The sequence below is a fragment of the Zerene cesonia genome, chromosome 16, assembly GCF_012273895.1.
Source record: "Zerene cesonia ecotype Mississippi chromosome 16, Zerene_cesonia_1.1, whole genome shotgun sequence".
Taxonomy (NCBI): Eukaryota; Metazoa; Arthropoda; class Insecta; order Lepidoptera; family Pieridae; genus Zerene; species Zerene cesonia.
In genome coordinates this window covers 3,206,322-3,227,421 of record NC_052117.1, presented here as the reverse complement: position 1 = coordinate 3,227,421, position 21,100 = coordinate 3,206,322, and the positions used below count along the sequence as shown (strand labels likewise).

General features: G+C 33.1%; 1 protein-coding gene across 13 annotated transcripts in view; it reads left to right on the top strand.

Annotated features, from left to right (window-relative positions):
* LOC119832992 (protein sprint) overlaps positions 1-21,100 on the top strand; it is a 162,629-nt gene that overhangs the window by 134,826 nt on the left and 6,703 nt on the right. For 11 of the 13 annotated variants that reach the window (XM_038356855.1, XM_038356852.1, XM_038356851.1 and 8 more), the window contains 15 exons: positions 2,219-2,549; positions 12,551-12,751; positions 13,108-13,292; positions 13,609-13,838; positions 14,173-14,399; positions 14,580-14,945; positions 15,102-15,647; positions 15,888-16,083; positions 16,191-16,585; positions 16,776-16,911; positions 17,173-17,328; positions 17,520-17,646; positions 18,083-18,197; positions 19,012-19,104; positions 19,360-19,456. In XM_038356855.1, the coding sequence (XP_038212783.1) occupies positions 2,219-2,549; positions 12,551-12,751; positions 13,108-13,292; positions 13,609-13,838; positions 14,173-14,399; positions 14,580-14,945; positions 15,102-15,647; positions 15,888-16,083; positions 16,191-16,585; positions 16,776-16,911; positions 17,173-17,328; positions 17,520-17,646; positions 18,083-18,197; positions 19,012-19,104; positions 19,360-19,456 (3,401 nt within the window). The remainder of the gene's footprint in view (positions 1-2,218; positions 2,550-12,550; positions 12,752-13,107; positions 13,293-13,608; positions 13,839-14,172; positions 14,400-14,579; positions 14,946-15,101; positions 15,648-15,887; positions 16,084-16,190; positions 16,586-16,775; positions 16,912-17,172; positions 17,329-17,519; positions 17,647-18,082; positions 18,198-19,011; positions 19,105-19,359; positions 19,457-21,100) is intronic. The other 2 variants (XM_038356856.1, XM_038356858.1) reach the window with 2 other exon arrangements.

Here is a 21,100-nt window from a genome sequence, read left to right as displayed (position 1 = left end):
TTTATACTATTATGAAATAGTATAAACCTTACACTTTAACATTTCCACTCAGATCAGTACCTTATATTATTCATTTTTCTTGCACTGGTGTTATGAAACAAACAATAAGCAAAGATAAAACTTGTTGGTACCAAGAGACAGTTCCTCAGATAAACATTAAAACATTTCTCCCGAGCGTAAATAAAAATCGAGTCCAAGTCACTCTTTATTGCTACAGTGGAAGTGGATAATTATTTTTAATTGTTGCTGAGAATTTTTCGAAATGGAAACAATGGCGTCTGCCAGTCGGAGATGTTTTGAGTCTTTTGTTGATTTGTTAAAAGAGTTTTTGCGGTACATTTGGTTCGTATTAATAAAATAATATTTATTATAAAATTACTATGTTAGTGGCAAATGTTAATTTTATTTAATAAAAACTTTTTTCCTTCCTAATATTGAGAATACAAAAGTGTGTTTATTTATTTCATGCTCGGGCTAATACAACCCATAAATTGTATATAGTATATTTATGCATGGTAAAGACTTAATTTTACAAATTACGGTATCACTTTAAAATTAATTATGGGGTTCGTTAGTCCACCTGTGTCCTGACTCCGAGTTATGACGTTTTAATAATTAATGACGGATCAGGCTGTGATGACGTCACGCTGCCATAACGACCGGCGACACATGTGATTTGTGAAACATGTCAAAGGCCTTGTACTGCCTTTCTGATTAATTTAGCACCCATCAACGAAATGAAACATGATTTTTAAGCTTGATTGCGAACTAAAGGGTCGATAGTAGAGTAGATATTATCTTTGAATATTCCTTTATATCACGAAACACACATAATAACTTTTTAATATAACATCTCTAACGTTATTAGATATTAAATTGATCCAATTTATTTCAAACCTTTCAAGTGTTCCTTGAACGAGATAAAGCACGCGAGAGTAGCTAAGAACTGTGGCGGTTAGTTGAATCTCGTTTACTGACATATTTATATGTACCAAAATTATTACACAAAATATTCGGGAAAATGTATTAGAAACATAGACTCAACGCTATTTTAAGCATCAAAAAATCAAATTTAATCCAGCGTTCAGATTCAATACATTGCCGGTCTGTTGCCAAACATTGTATGAGTAGACGCGGACATTGTTCACGGCAGATTTTAATTAAAATCAAGTTAACCCGTGATCGATGAATGGGTGACCACACGATATTCTCGTTATCGTCCGTCCTTTAGACAAATTGAGTGTCACCTCAGTGTCGGGGCCATTATTACTTTTTGATACCCGACCAGACAGATTTCGTTAGAATTGTAGGTATACATTTTGGGTATGTTTTCTTTGTTAATTGAGCACTTTCACTAATAATTAATTAATGTTCATTGTGACGTGTGACCATTTTAAAATTATATGTATTTGTTACATTGTTAATACCTAATATAATATATACAGATTGGTGCATAATTAAGTTTAACTTATTAGTACATTAATTTAAAAATATTTTTGTAAAATAGGTTTCACGTTTAAAATAATGATTGCAGAATGGAGAAACATAAACCGTTTAACAATATGACATTTTAAATGAACATTTCAAACTACTCGCAATACTTTTGAAATACATTCTTTTATGAGCAACATTTTTATAGATTTACACTCGAAATAATGAAAAAGCGCCAGATGCAGTTTTTGCGTAAAACAGGTGTGAGTTGTAAAAAATACTTTTACATTAAGCATCAGAAGTTTAATGAGAGCGGGAGTAAATGGGGCTATGAAATAAATCTTAGTTAATGTCCCTTTGGTCTGGTCAGCAGCGCCCATGTGTATAGAGATTACAGAATTACTGAATAAATGGTTTAGTCCTGGAATCTATTGCCTGTGTAAGGTAGATCAGTAGGCACTTAGTAAGCTATTTCTATAAATCTAATAGCAGACTAGGTGTAGCGGGCAAAATAATGTGAGTTGTTTCTTTGTCCCTGTGTAATTGTAATAGTTAAGATTGTTATCGGACTTTTAACGTATCTCGGTTAAACGATACTTATTTTAAAGTATAAATCGAATATGGTATGGAAGACCGTACTCAGTAAAAACAATTGACCAAGTAGTTAAACCCTAGTAGTTAACTTTTTAATCTGCGCCTATACATAATTAAGACTTTAAGTCATTAACACACAGTTAGAATGATGATAAATTCTTTTTTTAATTGAATCTCCTATAATTTGTTCCAGAAATGCAACATTCCTCGAACCACACTTGCAAGGCGTAAGGCGCCGGGATAGTCGGAGTTCCGACTCTGATCACGATGAGCGATCGACTGAAGATGACGAAAGATCTCTCATCAGAAGTTCCCCGCGCACACGGCTGCCACCGCCCCCACCCCCGCCCCCTGACGATGAGCCGCCGCCGATGAAGCCTCGAGAATTCTTCGAAAGACTACAGAGTCAAGCAATGAGAGAGGCGCAGGATAGAAAGCAGAGACGAGATTTGGCTATCAAAGAGGCGAATCAACTCTTTCGACCTTTGGACACTGATGGCAGTTTGGGAGACAGCCTGAGCCAGGTAAAATAAATAATAATTTATTAAACCCGGAATTTAAATAAAATAAAATATAGTTAACTGTAAATGACACAGATGAAGTAGTTTTCTATTTGTAAATTGTATGATTTTTTAATGTAAATCCAGCGATGAAGCCCTACAACGTCACTAAATCAGTTACACATAGATCCATACGATCAACGAGGACGACGACAACTCGTAAAATTCAATCGAATCCCAAGAGGACTTAAAAAACTAAACAAATAAAAGAATCTCTTGGTAAAAGTTTCGTAATGAACGTAAGGCATGCTGCGTTCACTAAGTTTTTTCAACTGGTCGTCTATTTACTTGGCAAAATTTAGTGCAGTACCGTTGGCGAATTTGATATTGAAGTAAAATTTCGCTCAAGCAGTCTATTTGCGGTGCTTTCAAATGGTCCATTTGAATGCGGGTTGTCGGAACTGTAAGTTCACAACTTCCTTCTATTTTGCTTCCATTATCATGTGAATAAGCCGCGAGTAACGTTACATCGAGAGCTGTGTCTTTCAATTCCATCCGCGGAATTAAATTTTTGCTTCTCAATGTGAGGGCGTTTCACGAAATGAGGTATTACGTCCCTTTGTCGCGTGTTTTTATTTAGAATGTCGTCTTAAGGAAATTCAGGGCAAACTTCGTTATTAACGATGTTGGTCCTCCCATTCCACGGTCTTTATTAAATTTGTATGAAAGAAATGAATAATTCTTTGTTTGTAAATGATCCGGTTTTCACTGGAGGCTATTAACGTAGAGAGAACATTATCGAGAGTTGAGAGCTTCTGGTGAAAAAAACCGAATATTATTTACAGTGCATTTCGAATGATAACCGGCACAATATTTACGCACAGAACGGCGGCTGCACTCAAAATGCACTTACGGACCGTGACAAAAGCACTCTTGAGGTGTACAGCTCTAGTCAATTGCGAGTGTTGCTTGAATGCTTGAAATCCCACCGAACCCTTGCAGTTGTTTATGCGTTTGAGCAGTGTTAAATATTTTATAACGCTGTTTATGAGAGGCGTCATTAAGATTTTAAGACATTTCGGTAATGGTGAAGCTTTTATGTTCAATAAATTAGAATTAACGAACACTGAAGCTGTATATTCATACTTGGATTCAAAAATTAAATAAATATATTTTTATAAAATTAATTCACGTTCATAAAACAAACTGTATCCTAACTGTTCATAAAGACGTGTTCTATTTGAAATATATTTAACCTATCATAAATATTTCTCCCCATGGGATTTCACTGACAAAAAACATAACTGTCCTGAAATAAGGTCCAAATGCGAAAAAGACAATACGGGTCGGGACGGCCCAAAATATTCATTACACTTAACAATGATAATTAACCCTCAAATTAGAGCTCTGTTCTCCAAGTTAAAAGCCATTTGTGGCGTATAAATGGCACTAGTGGACAATGGTGGCATTTTGTTAAATTAATGCGTTATTTTAATGTTTCCCATAACTATCAGACAATAATATGGTCCATAGTATATCTATTATATAACTACGAAAACTGTATTTTTTGTTTTTTATTTTTTTATAGCAGATTCATGAATTTTTTTAACGTTATTAAAAATATAATAAGTGTGACTCGCGTGTCTTGTTTTATCACAGATTTCTTATTAGTATAAAACTAAAAAATGTTTCATTATTTCTTATCAACCACGTATGTTATGATTATAAGTGAGTTTTATAACATAGTATTTCTATGTATTATAAATTTAATAATTTAATATATTAATACAAATATAATTACTTACTTAACTATACATACAGTGCTTCATAGCAATATTGGCCTGTTAGTTTTAGTCCCTTCTGAATTCCATGTTTTGCCGCACAGTCTCTAAGTCCTAACCTAATGCAAGGATAAATCAAAATCTTTAGTTACATTTCAATCCAATCGTCACTATAATGATGACAATACTATAAACTGTATACTGAATGTAGTTAATGACCGGTTAATTTGCTCCATTGTTAAGGAGTCATTTTTTCAGCACCGTCAGCTTTGCACCCCTGCAGTTAATCGACGCATGAAAAGAAAAACCCTGGATAATTTGCGTCCGAGTGCAGCCGATTCACCGCTTCCGGTGTGCACTTTGCATATAACTCGCTATATAACGTTCAATGTATAACGAACAATAGCGATATAAATTCTCTACTAATATATTATTAAAAACAACAATAACACCTTAAATGACAAGAAAATTGTGTTGTTTTAGAGAATTTTAGTAACGCTGTCTAAGGGACAAAAATCTATAAAAAATTCGTATTATTTTATTTAAATAATATCTGTGTCCCGCGGTTTTACCCATGTAGTACCTGATGTTATATAGGCTATAGGCTTCCTCAATAGATGCACTGTCTAACACTGCAAGAATTTTATCAAACCGGACCAGTAATTCCTGAGATTAGCGCGTTCAACCAAACAACAAACTCTTCAGCTTATAATATTAGTATACAACTATACTAATATTATAAATATTTATCTAAATATATTACAAAAATTTAACGATCTGAGTATATACGTAATAGACAAAACGATTTCATGGATTTTGTCACTCGGTCTAGACATTTCTGACGTGTTGTAAGGGTTTCCTATAAATAAGTGGGAGATGGGGGACGTCAAACGCGTCAGCTTAATGATGAGCTTTTTACTCAAAATCAGTCTTGCTTGCCAACGTGTTGTTTGATTGATTTCGTGATTCTATCAAGCTTTAAGAATCCTCATAAAATAGTTTATTTTTTCTCAGCATATACAAGTATCAGTTTTTACCAGGTGACATAGTTTTAGTGAAAATTTTATTACTGGGACCACAGTTAAGTAGATAGGCAATTATAACTTGATGTTAACGTTCGTTAATAACTCTTAATTATCATTAAAACATGTGCTTTAATAACATCAACTAATTTACCAACGAATATGCTAAATACCAAATTAAAGCCCCATAGGCCCCTGCGGAGTAACAGGACAATCGAACTTGAATCAGCCAGAGTTACAATGTCACACGTCGAGCGACTCTCTAGTGGATATGATACCCAAACCCTTACCTAAATATTTATAGTATACATTTATATCATTTGTAACCCTTTTCTATATTTATGTTTTAAAGAGGATATGTTTTTTTCGCTTGTCACGACTAACACCAAAACTACAAAATCCATTTAAAAAATTATATTACCCTTAGAAATCTATATATCACACATAGGCTATTTTTTATCTTTGGTTAGCCACAACGAGTCCGGCGCGAACGGCTAGTGAATTTCATAAACCTTTATATATTATGTATGTTGTATACTGACTATCAGATTTGTAACATTAGTAAGTTTCTATAATTACTTTTCTAAAAACTATTAGGTACGTATGTATGTACGTATGTACCACACATAACAATAATATTATATGTTTTGCATATCTATAACGTTTTACGATCAAAGAATCATAATATAAATGGGTCGTTCATATAGGCATACTTAGTTGTAATAACATAGATATGAATGTATAATATTGTCATGCCGAGAATATTAAAGTCGACATACTTTCGCTATATATTTGAGTGTTAGGAAAATGGTACGTTAGTATTGTACTATTTAATAAAAATGAATTAGTGACTTGATATCTACAAAAGGTTAAGTAAGGTAAAGCAGTTTTTCAATTATATCTTGTTGTTAGCTTCATATTACCTAAACCTACATAGCAAAACTAAACAACAAATTAATGATTACTGTCGCATTTATAAAAGAAGGTACAATTTAATTCTTATTGCAAATTAGTCGTCTGTCAGTGTTATCTATGGAGCGGAGGCAGTACTTCGAAAACTTTTTATCATTAGATGTAATTGGGTCAATAAAACTTTTCATATATGGAAAACGAATTTAGAGTCGAAGTTGCGTACAGAATATGTTCTCAAAAATCATTATATAATAATGTATAGTTTTATCATAACGCATGCAATGTATTTAAACTATATTTAATAATATTATTTAGATACATTGCATACGTGCATACAACTATGAAAAGCAAAGAATAATATGCAAATATTTTAAATAATGTATTTTATGTTAAATTACAATTATGTATACGACATAATATCCAAACGAAACGAAACATACTTATTTCATCTCACAGTAGCGGTAAGTAAAAGAGAAATTAATTATAGTGAACCATAAAAACATCATTACAATCCGCACCGTAGGGCGGCGACTTATTGATTTTACCCCGTGTGAGTCATCTCGCTGTATCCCCACTGCGTCCCTTGGACCACAAACGTTGTTTGTTCTCTTTGATTGAACTTGAAGAAAACTAAAGGGTCTAAGTTTATTTGTGAACTTATAACTTGATCTCGGACTGCGACGGTTTTTGCATCCGTGTTTATTTTTTTACCCGTCTGCACTCGATTCCGCTCGTTAAAACTTTACCGCTTTGAGCTGGCTTGGTTTCTAGTATTTTGCTAAATAAATTGTGAACGTTGTGATACTTTTAACGAGTGCTTCATTAGATTCGTCGAAATTTAAATTTGAATTTTTAATTCATGGATTCATTTTCATTTACGTATTATCAAGCTTTCGCTCAATTTTTACGCTATTCTTTATCTTGTAAAATGATGTACGAATGAAAAGTAGGTAAATAAAAAATGTATAATATCTAATTAATTAAAAGAATGACTTCATCGAACTACTAATCAAAACAATAAATCATAACATCGAATAAGGCACAAATTATAAATACTATATCACATTCCAATTGACCGTTATGTCCGCCATTAACCTAATTAAAAGCACCCTATTCTTAAACTTTCGGTAGCAGGTGTCTTGCGTTCACTCCTTAAACGTCTGTTCCATTTGCAGTACTAGAGCACGTGTGACCACTTCGCACTTAGTTCCAAAGTCGAGTAAAGCTGAACTGTTATGCGACACTAAGTGTCAAGAGTTGTATATTTTTATGAGTCTCAGTGATACACAGCTGCCTCTTAGGAGATTGAGGGGGGTTTGAAAATAGGGGTCTTACTTTTCATGACATCGTTGATTCGACTCTACTTAGAACTTTCGAGAAGTTTTTCGAGTAATCCCCGATTATTGGTCATAAATTTGTTTATCAAAAGTTTTGAGTCGTTGGCGAATATGATGTTCTTTAACATAATTAAAATACAATATTCAATTTCGGGTATTGAATAAGTTTATTATGTTATTCTTTGAGTGCAAACATAAACATAATATTTAATTTTTAGTGTAGGTCTGCAGTTTATATTATCTTAATATGACATTTGCATCTTTATGTATTAAAAAACACCATTGCTGTGTTTTAAATTAAGGTCATACTTATTTTAATAAGGTTTACAGGAAACGAATTAATGTTAAAATTGATTTCAATTTAGAATACATCGCTTAGCCATTTTGCCTCTCTACATATAAAAACCAATGCTTAGACAGGGACAAACACTTAAAGATACACGTGCACAAACTAGACTCTCAAAAAACAATAACATCTCATCCAAATTATAACACCACCATAACAAGACCGCAAACAATTCGACAAAATTAATGTACCTACGAAGCGCACGTACAAAACCGTCGTTTAGCGCCATAGAAAACTAATTGCAATCCAACTTTCCCCATAAATCTGTACATAGATGCTATAACTCCGCTATAAACGTTGCTTTGTTTTCAGGATTTAACACCTTACCTGTCGACGGCCGCGGAGGGCTTTGTTATATGATTCATAGCACTCCATTATTGTTACCGATTCGGATATTAATTTCCCGCGCAATATAATGAAAATGTTAACGCAAATTACTTAATTAATGTTGCCATCCCTACACTTATACAGCCATTCGCATTCTTTGTGTTTAATTAGACGCTGATTTATCTTTTTGTATCATTAGTTTTATTAGATCATTAGCGAAAGAGAAACTGATTAATAAATATTAGAATCATTAGATTTCATTTTCGATTTGTTATAATTGTTTTTAATTGAAATTATTGATTATTTCCACTCGCAATACCCCATGGATCTAACGTCATCTTTCTAACGCGACACCCCCAAAAGTATTAAATAACTAACAAATTTCATTACTATCAAAAATATTTTTAATTATTGCAACATTTCCAACGCGTACTTTTATTTATTTCGCATAGAAACATTAACTCATATGCAAATAGTAACTTTCATTACAGTTTTATTAAGCGTCGAATGCATGCAGAATCCCTTTCAATTGATTCACGGTAGAGATACGACCTGGCTTCCCCGCGCAAATGTTGGTTCACTGAATCGTTTATTTGCCGCAGACCATTAATTTATAGAGCAATAACGACGGCTGGTACGATTTTTATTTATTTGCAAATGTACGTGTATTTGGCTAAACCACCGTGGTTATTTACACAGGCCGTATTTCTCACGCTTAGCATGTAAGAGAATTTTAACAACTATTATTATGCTCAAAGGCTTCCTAAGATTTCAAGAGACAGTGAGTATTTTCAGGAAATGCTATAACAATTCTGCACGTTTCTTGCACTTTTAACTTTCATAAACTTCCTTAATTTAATAGAAGTACCCAGTACTTATTTACTTGATTATTTATGTTATAAAATAATATGAATATAGTATCTTTATACTTAAATATACATTTTACAATAATTGGGTACATTATTGGTAAAGGGAACAAACAGTCCACATAATTATACCATGTAGCGTTACAGTCTTAAACACAACTAATGCAATTGTTAATGTGAAAAACATTCATTTTGCAATTAGCAATGTAATTTCGCACCAAAACTAATTGTAACAAATGCCTGCGATTTAATTTTGAAACAACGTCACGAATAACGTGCGATATTATGCAAGGAAGTTTGTCTCTATTAACCAATATGACATCCCCCAGATAGGTTAGACAAAATTTTAATAAAAGCATAGTCACTTAATACGTACGATGATAAAATAAACGATCCCTATATTGTTTGTTCTATTGTTACTTAAATTAGACCGACCTAGAAGGTCAATGTTGCATATTAATCATAAAATTGTATTATCTTTCTTTAAAATTGATGTTTTTGTGATTTCATGTAATTAACACATTTTAAAGGAATTTATCTTTTCAAAAATTAATAAAATTTGGCATATGAGATTCCTTTGATATAAACATTTGTTCAAGAAGGAAAATTGTATAGTTTACCTCCATTTGAAATATTATCAACGCTTGGAGCCAGATCTGCGTACTAACGCTCAACAAAACCAAAACCTTTATGGTACTATGAAAAGACGTTTCACATATAATGAGGAGTATCATATTTCCGTAGGCTTTATCTTTACGCGAGGGCTATGACCGCACAAAAAGGGTAAAAATAACTTTCACCCAAACAACGAAACATATGAGAGTCAAACGAGAACGAACGATCGTACGAAATTGCCGCCTTTGTACCGCAAACCTTTGCGGATGAATCGAGAAATAACATTTCCAAGTCCGTGAACAAAGCCTTCTTTCTGTTTGAAGTGAATGTTCTGGAAATTTGTCGCGAAATATCGTTTCGTCATATAAAATGTCGTATTCAACAGTTATTTTATTGCGATGCAATATGTTGAAAGGATAGATTTCCGTTAAAAAATCGCTTGTGTGAACCCACATTTTTAGGATGAATATATAACTTTATACATATGTTTAACTTTACATTAAAACGTAAACTTTATGTATATATAATCTAATCTCTTCCTCGATGATTATGGATTGAATTTTCCTTTTTCTTCCTTCTTCCTTCCCGGTATTTTTAATGTTATAATTATTAAAAAAACTGGGAAGAAATGTAAAATTAGATTAATACTCTCTACCATATATTTTCTTTCTAGAAAAATCTTTTATATCATTTTTCGGTACATAAAAGCAATATACATAAATTGAAAATTTTCATTAAATACATAGATCGACATTCGAAAAGTCCGTACACACTATTTCCATATAAAATTTACAATAACTTTTTAACAAACTGAAACAACGTTAGATACTCTGGAGACTGTGCCGCTGCAAGAAACAGCGACAGATTTAATCATGAGAAAATATAGGAAGTCTGCGAAGTAGAATGTACCTAATTCCCTTGCTTACGACACAGGAATTGGGCACCGTGCCCGAATTGCAATTTAGAACATCTTATCTTCAACATTTATATTTTACATTAATTGGTTCGTTCTCGTATTTTGTTATCATATTACAAAGACTGACAGATGACTTCCTGAAATTATTAATCATTTTTGTTCAACAACTTTTTGTAGGGTCTTAGGTTCAATCAAATTATTTAGTCAATCATTATAAGGAAGCATACGAGACGATCATTGAGTCTTATATTATTACTAGCTGCGCCCCACGGTTTCACCCGCATAAGTCTGTATCCCATTGGAATATCGTGATAAAAAGTTGCCTATGTGTTATTCCAGTTGTCCAGCTATCTACGTACCAAATTGAATTGCAATCAGTCTGTAGTTTTTACATGAAAGAGTAACAAACAAACACACATCCTTACAAACTTTCGCATTTATAATATTAGTAGGATAGGATAGTAGGACTTATTTGTTCTGCGCCGGTACATATATAGCTTATAGTACTTAGGGTTTGCCCAATATATTATGTAAACATAAAACAATTTTTGAGTTCGTTTCATTAGTTCTTGATACAATCGCGTACAAACAAACACCATTCAGCTGAATATTATTAGTATAGGTTTGACCTAAAGAAATAAATTTGCAAACACCATTTGAATGAAATAACAATTATTACATATGTATACAATTAATACACCTGTAATCCATGTTTAATTAAGCTTGTTGGAAAGATTAAACCTTATAAATTCTCGTCCTCGTTCACAGTGACTTTAATCTTAATAGGCTGTGTACACTTAATATATCAACACGGTTCGCAAACATTTATTCGGTCCCAAACCCACTCCATGTTTAACTCTACTTTATTATGTTTAAAATGTAATGTTACGTTTGAAAATAAACTTTATGCTCTTTGCAGCAACGTATTAAATAATTCGTTGTTAACTTTATTTAATAGAAATTAAACATACCTATACTGCTAAAATTCGGTCTGCAGCTGAATAACTCTTTTAAATTCAAAATTCTGGATTTACTACGGTACCATAGACGATACAATGTCAAAGACACTCAAAATATATCTTTAACTAGCTGACCCGGCAAACGCTGTTCTGCCTTATTCTAATCATTTAGGGGTATGAAAAATAGATGTAGCCGATTCTCAGACATAACCAATATGCACACAAAATTTCATAAGAATCGGTCCAGCCGTTTCGGAGGCGTTCAGTTACTAAAATTTTGGAACGGGAATTTTATATATAAGATTAAAACCTTAAGAGTGAACAGCAGGTGAAGCGGGGGCGGATGGCTAATTGTAACATATTTTGGAATATATTTTGATGTGTGTGTGTATGTGTGTATGTATATATGTGTGTGTGTGTGTGTTGTATTAGTGTGACATGTATTTCGAAACTAATAGTAACTAATAGGTAGTCTCGACGCGGTACTCTTAAAATATTACGATGTCAATAAGTTTAAATATGCAGACCCATTAGCTTAGATGTGAGCCGATGTTGCGAGCGGATGATTAATTAAGTATACCAAAATATGTTCTTGTATTTTATGCAGAAGCGAAATACGTTAACGAAAATACATAAGTAAAATTTTCACGTACAGTATAACACATGATATCTCTATTCTGATAGATTTTAAGGAGTTTTTGGTTCGATATATTGCAATGTTCCATTCATTGTACACAATAAAACAAACTGAAATTACAATTTCATTATACCTGCGCCAAATCTTCCAAGTTAATTGATTTAGGCACGAAAGAGAGATAGACAAACGTACAGGGTTACTTTCTCGTTTATAATATTATTTTGGTATTTTAATCAAAGCAAAAACATTCTTTTTCAAACATTACATCTTCTTTTACGGTTCTCATAATGTTTTCTTATCTTTTCAGAGCCGGGAAAGTTTATCATCAGATGGCGAAGGTGCAAAAGGAGACTGCTCATCCGTCGGATCCTCAGGGTCTGACTCTGAAGAACAACCACCATGTGACATCGGCTTGCTGGAGAGACTTATTCGGACCCATCCGGTCTGGTTCCTTCCTGGGATCCAACGAGCTGGAGCCTTTCATCTATTGCAGGGGAAGGAAGAAGGAGTAAGTTTTAGTCTTAATTAAAATAGCTATATGTCATTTTATCGTTACATAAAAATATAAAAATATTTACAGTAGTAAACGTTGTGGATTTGAGGGTGTTGGTGGTGTGTGATTTTATCTGCAAATATTAATAACACTGAAGACATCGAATTTCCTGAAATTTATTATTTAATAGCTACCTTAGAAAATTGTTTATTTATAAAAACAAATGATCTAAGCCAATTCTTTTTCTAATTTAAACATATATAATACAATTCATGAATCTATTGTACAGTGCAACTAAATAAAACATGGTTATATATCCAAATTCCATATAACAAGGCAATATAAATTTACATTCGCAACGAACGTTCCAGAACTTCGTGGTGCGCCAGTCGAGCCAGCCGGATACAATGGCAATAAGCGTCCGCCTGCCAGCTGACAAGGGTCCTTACATCGAACACTACCTCATTCAGGCCTCGGGCGGTCGCATCGGCCTCGAGACCTCGCACAACAGATTTGACAACATCCCCGAATTGATTGCGCATTATTCACAATGTTGGTGAGTCTAGTGTTTTGTTATATGCAAAAGTGTATGCAATCGTATAATATGTGTAACGAGTTTTCGAAAAAAACTAAGAAGCATTAAATTGTTTCATATTCTGAATAGCTTAGTGAATATAATTAGGTATGTAACGTAATAATTAGTGTAAAATTAAATCAACAAATAAGAAATCAATATATGGTTATATCCAATATAATTACATTAATTAATAAACAAATTCCGTAATCTGTAATTTTTAGAAATAAATTTGGTTGTAATTAAGTACCTACGTACTAAAATATTAATAATGATCGCAATATCTATTCATTTCCAGTGATGAGTTACCAGTGCAATTACAACTGCCAAGGCCTCTCAGAGAAGCAAAGAGTAGGCACCAGTTAAGCTCCTTAGCTCTGCTTGGACAAGAATTCTGGGGCTACCCAATGGCGAATCCAAAGAATAATCCGAATAATCTACTGTCGCCATGTCAGCTTGCTAATGGCGTCGTGCCAATGGCTGTCACACCCTCGGATACAGGATCTAGTCTTAGCAGTTTTAATGCGAGTAAGTACAAACTATATGCAGTGAAATATGTAAAATATGTGCTGTGTATAAGATAAAAAAATTATATATTATTCGATAGAATTGACAACAGTTAAGTTTCCCACAAGCTATAAGTTTATAGTAAAGACTCGAAAGTGCTCGATTTCTGGATTCATGATAAAATAATTTTGTTCGAACGGTGAAAAGGAATATAATTTACAAACAATGTAATTAATTATAAATATATGTGTATATGCGTAAAATTATTTTAAAAAATAACCATAAATTGTAAAACACTACATTAACGCTTGCTTTATTTTAGTAGATAACATAAGCGAAATAAAACTGCTTACAGATACGAGCCACAACTCAAAGGAGCATATATTTAGCTCCGATAAGGAGCAGAACGTTGTTTTAAAAATGTCTCCAGTTGAGACATCTGGCTCCCCTCCAAGCCAAAGCCAAAGCCTGAGCACATTTAAAGGGAAAAATGCTCCATCACCACCGGCTAAACCAAGCGGAACATTTGTACGAGCACCACGCCCCACCCCACCTAACACATTAAATCTTATGTCTAGTACGGTAAGTGTTTATGAATTCAGCTTAAAATAGTCAGAAGAATAAATATGGCTTAAATTTTTATTTCACTGTTTTCGTAGATATCTATTGCACCATCTTTATTCTTCAACATAAATGATACGTAATGTTGTACAACGCTTCTTTATTCTAAAACGATTATTAATACGCTTAACATATTTACAGGCACACATAACACAACCTCACACATTTCCTACAACGAATCCACCGCAACTGTCACCAACACAAACTCACAGTATTAAATCCACTCCACCCCCGCCTCCACCGAGGTGGGCTAAACCTTTCTCAAAGATCTCCTTATCTCCTAAATCAGAAGCTCTATTCAGTCCAATTAATAAAGTCTCAAATGGAAATATAACCGTCACAACGACGGTTACATTCAGCGTCAATAACACACAAATACATAACCACCAAATAAATGAGAATATTCAGAGTGATCGATTGCAACTAACGCTTGCGTCTAATTCAAACAATAATACGAATGTGTTCAGTATAGACACAGGGAAACTTAATGAGCCTAATGGAGATCAGGTGAGACAATTCGCATTTCTTTTGCATGGTGTGCGTGTGCTGGTTGCATGTATTTAGAATTTAGACAACTATAACTGTATTTGCTTGAATGCATATCCATACTAATATTTATATGTTGTATAATCACTCATTTAAATTATTCTTGTTCCTGTATAGAACATGTTGCATCGATTATCGCCAGAGGGGGAATGTATAAGTACAATGACAGCTAGTTTACACGGAAGCTTTAAAAGACAGATAGCTGAACAAAACAATACCGAGCCCGAATCGCCAAATGAACAATCTCAGACAAACACTTCTGAATCAATTGATCCCGTTGTTAACACGTGCACTAAATCCACGAATAGCTTCGCTCCTAATCACCTAGTGTCGCCGAACGGTACTAATTCTGTCACCAGTGGCATATTTTCTCCAACAAGTCAAATAAATTCACCCGTTTCTAATGATACAATTTCTTCAAAAAGCGGTGTTTTTTCACCTCTCAGTCAAACTAACAAGAGCGAAGTATTTTCTCCTATATCGAGGTCTTCTCCTGTTTCTAATAAAAATGTCTTCTCACCAATATCAAATCAATCAATTCTATCACCAATTAGTGGTAGAGAAAAGTTGTTATCTCCAAATTCAAACACGACAAGTACAACGCCATCTGGTAGATCAAGAAGAAGTAAACACTCCCTTCGAAAGGAGTCCAGACATTATCAGGTAGGGGTATACTGAAGTATTTGCCTAGCCATATACACTTTGGCAATGCTACACTTTAAGCTGAATAGTTTTGTAAGAATAGAAAAGAAATATAAATAACATTAAACTGTATAAAGCATTTTGTTTGAAGTGAATTAACAGCATGAATAGATTTAGATAATATATAACATCGTCATATATTAAATATTATAATGCGCACAAGCAACTATTCATTTTGAGTTAAATTATAAAATGTTTTAGGAGTCTGATATCCTAGAATCGCCGGGAGTATACTATCGTAGTTCATTAATCGATAAAGTAAGTGACTACGAAGACATCTGGGGACCCGAGGGTAACAATTGCACCACATTCAAACCTCTGAAGTCTGAAACTGATAATAATGTAAACAATGGGTTAATGAAAAGTAAAAGACCGGACTTGCTCCCCGATACACTGCGTAAGTACACACTAAATAATCTTGGTAAAAACCAAATACAAAATATTTTCATTTATCAAACTTCCAGTTGTTGGTTCTTTTTTATAAATAATAATTTAATTTTACAGCTAAACTAAATAATGCTAAGAGTACACAATCCGTTCTGGAAAAAGAAAACATGATCTTACTTAATTCTTCAGAAAGCTTAAATGAAAAGAAAAATCTCTCCGATAACTCTCTCAAAAAGAGTTTCAATGGCTCAAGTGAAATAATAGCCACAACAAATAGCAAAGGTGACGTTGTTGCAAAAAGACCAGACAAGTTAAATATTGTACTGAATATGAATAAGAAATTGACTGAAGAAATTGAAGCTGCTTTAAAAAACAGGGACAATCATAATGCTGAAAGCATGGAGACTGTTAAGCTAGAAGACGATTGTTTGAAAGATTGTAATGGTGAAGATTCAGAAAAAGATAATGCTGGGAGCCCTTTTTACGCTGATCCTGTTGATGCATTAAAAGAGGTATATTAAAAAATGCAATTTAATATCAATTAATTAATTTAATCAAAACTAAAGCTATGTATTAAATGTTAAAATGAAATATAGGATATGGAACATAATACTGATTCGAATAATTTTTCCAAATTGCTATTTTGGTACGCAGCTTAACATATAATTCTTGCCAGTTGTTACAATTTGTTTTTAATTCCAGGCTGCAATGTTACCAGTAACAAGACGAAAATTATTAAGGGTTGGTGTGAGTCTCTCACAGAGATATTCGGAGCCTCCAAGCCAGAACCATCCTTACTACCCGCTCCGTGATATGCAAAGCATAGAAGAACTCTCACGTAAGAATGAAATCCACTCCAATATAAGACGTGATCACATTTCTGCCGTGACTATATTACAGCCAACTGGTTAAATCAGCCGTTTCATTAAAAGCCGAGACTCTTTATTGAATGGCACATTTGAATTAAGAACCTAAATCATAGATTCTGAAGGATTTCAACACTTTATTATATTAGCGGTCCGCCCCGGCTACGCCCGTGGTATTTTATATAACCTATATATACCCTTCTAGATATAAACCCATGCGTTTAATTTTATAGCGTCATCTCCGAATACATCAACATCTGTGGACAATTTGGTGTCACTTAGAAGTAAGCCCAAAATGAAGCCGGTGGAGCCGCCTCGAGTTGGAGGCAAACCACCAGCAGGCAAGAATGAACAGACCTGGGCTGTTGATTCCAGCTGGCAGTTTATTAGTGAGATATTATTTCTTGTACATTTTTTTCCACTAAACATATAAATATTCATGATAAATACTATTTTAATCAAATTCTACTAGTTTTTATTATCTCTTTAAGGAATTCTCGTTCTCTTGTTTATATAGGGATGAATAATCCTGGGTATAAGGAAGAAAAGGAAATAAATGAATATTTTTTTATGGTTTCAGATAAGAATGATGAGTGTTCAAACAGTGAAAATGGCACTTTTCCTTCGCTGGCGGAACAAGAAACTCGCTTGAGTGGTGTCGATGATGGAGGCCATCATCTGACAGTACATCAAGTTGTTGCACAAAGGTAATTTAAACAAAGTCCACAACAAATGCAACCTAGCTTTAAGAAATGCAAAAGTATACCTAGGTACTTCATAGATTGGATTATGATTTAAAACTAATGAAATGTTTAAATAAAAATCTCGTCTCGAATTTTTTTTATAAATTACGGCTTGTTTTAAAGACTTACCATTATTAATTACTTACCGTATGACAGTATCGTATCAGTACAAAGTTACTCATACCATTTTCAATATTGGATAAGAACGAAATTGTCCACACGGGACAAAGAATCCTGGAAGAAAGTCCATCATCACAGAACAACAAGGAAAATCTATGATTTTCATCATAGATTTTCAACCCTTTTAGAATTTTTGTAAATTTTAAAAGGGTTGAACCCTTTTAGAATTTTTGTAAATTAACTTTTGTAACAGCCATTTAAATTTTGTCTATTTGCGTAGGTTCCCAGAACTGCGTCTAACATCAGATCCTACGGCACTTCCCGAAGAAGTGCGTTCACCCCCGCGTGCCTCCTGCTACGACAACGTTCACGATCTCAGACCTCTATCAGAACAGGTAATTTTCATTTATTTTAATCCAAGACTACGTCCACTCTTTATATATGATTGCATTTAAATATTTAACACATCTTACCTACATCTCATAACACTATAACAGTAATCGGCTAAATATATTATGCTTTACTTTAATTAAAATATTAATTATAAAATATTGTATTGCTAGTCATTTAAATACAAAATTTTAAAATATTGACATAGGTTATTAGAAATATAAAATAAATACCTAATGTATACCAACAACTGCTGAAAAGTAGAGGAAAATATGATACTTCATCAGTAAAATCAGTGTTCATTCATAATTTTTTTACAAATTTACCGTCAAACAAATAGCCTCTTATTGGAGAGTGAATTAAACCTGCCAAAGAAAACAATGGTTCTGTCCTGTCTTGATGAGAAAAAACTTGTGATACTTACAGATTATATCTTTATTCTCTTATAGTAATCTTTACATATATACTCTCACCTGGCACTCACACTCACGATGGCTTAATGAATGTTAACAGTGATTAAAGTTAAAATGTATTTTGAAGCCTCTTGGGATTTGAAGAATTTGATAAACAAATACCAAACACATATTTCTATTACAACGACGTATTTTAATTACACCTTTCTTCAAATCTTCTTATTCAAATACTATCCAATCCTAAATATAATAACGTAACATCTACCAATAAATACATATTATTCAACGTTAAAATTCAATTATTTAATTTAGTAGTATGATAAATTAAAAGATAACGAAGGAATCAAATGATATCACTAGTTGAAATATTTTTAATACTTAAATATAATATAATTTTTCGATACAGGCAAGCGACGATGGCACAGTTTTTTCGGAGCCATGGGATAGCTCGCAGTGGGATGGCCTCTTACCACATAATGGACAACAAAATTACGAACCTGTGAGTATAAAAATAACTGTACAAAAAGTTTTAATATCAATATATTTTATTTCCGTTGATTAATCATTTCACGTAATATAGCAATTTATAAATTATATTTCAATTCGTTATAAACCCAAATACTTTTTCTTCAATCCTTACTCCGTAGTAAACAGAAGGTATAACTTTTAACGTTGTATAAAAACTTTCCGTGTTTAAATTTATATTTTAAACAAATTTTTTATACTTTAATATTTATTTGTTATCCACAATTAGGAGGAACCATCTGAGTGGGAATCCCCCATCCCTCGGAGAGGTCCTGCCGCCGCGACTCGCGCCAAGAGCTTCAGGGATAGACTTGATCCCTTATTAGGTGAGCATCAGCTACTATGATAGATTAATGCCATAATATAGTACAGAACAAAATTTAATTCTGCAGCTTTGTTCTTGGTAAACCTGCTTTATATGATAATTTTGTGGACATTTTAATGGTTTGCCGTTTATTAATTATGTTATTATTTATGCATACTTTCGAGCTTTTATCAGCGAGCGTTGTTATGAATGGTGCTTACCCGAAGAGTGGGGGAAACAATAAATATTATCATAATAAATAAATAGTGACTAATTTTTGAATACGTTATCGTAGAGCCAACCACGAGGAAATGCATGAGTATTCACCACGATATGGAATATCGTTGTGTATATGTGTAATAATCAATGTCAAACTAAATCAAATTTTACACCAACACGTTTTAAAACTCTACTTGTACTAAAGTTCTATGCATTATATAATTATATTGATAGTTCATCACACCACGCAAAAACACATACCATATTTTTCTAGTACATACGCAGTACACAATCAGTGTTATCGACCCGACAGACCTATAATGATTTACTTTGAAAGGCGCATTTGTCATACAGTACGGAAGATAGACGAGTCTTATATTAGAACTGAACATACACGTGCAATATACAGTTTCACAATTAATGTTATCTCGACAAACGGGAAAATGATGTAATGTCGGCGCGTGCAGTGACGTGAAAATACTCTTATGTTTTGTATATCCTTACTATCCTTATCCATAATTGTAGCTAACATTAAAAGACTAAGTTTAGTGTACCTGTGTTTCTTCGTCTTTATTTCACGTCGCCAAGGAGCTATATTAGGTTGGTCTGGGGATAGTTAGGACTAGAGAGTAGTAAAGGCTAATATTTGTCTTGATTAAATAGGAATTTCCTTTAAACATGTGGACGAAGTAGTGGCCAAGGGGCTGTTTCTCTGTATTATGTAGATAATAACCCTAACAAAATGATATCAGTAATACAGCTGTTTCCATGGTTATGTCACCTACAGATGTTATTTAACAATGTGCCTGACATTGCGTTATCTCATTCGACTTGATCATAATAATACGACAATATTTGTTGTACACTGAAGAGAGTACATCAATATTTGTATATGAAGACGAAGATTACTGGATTACTGATAACGAGTTTTTAGAATAAAAACGTGTAAAGCAAATAGTACCCACTTTAAATTACCTTTTATAAAATCAATGTTTTGATTTTACTGTCCGCCGCAGCGACCATATGAATATAATTTATTAATAATTATGAAATAATTCCGCATCAATTCATACCATTTTGATATATGTTATTGCAAACTAGAATGCAATAAGTTATATTGTGTTATCGACATATCGATGTATTTATAAGTATCACTTAAATGATGTCTATCAAATGTGTCGATATGAATTATGTCGCTATAAATAATTTTATTACTGATTTTATTACCTGCATATTACTCGTAGTAAAACTTACTATCATGTCACCGACATTATGTGAATGAATACATTAAAGTCACGACACTAATGAGTTTTCATTCAATGTTTGTGTTTATAATAAAAAGCATGTAAACAAACTAATTAACTTATAGTTGTCCGTTATGTAAACAACTAATTAATTGTTTAGATAATTTAGGTATAATGATCGCTCCGTGACAGTCATATCATTA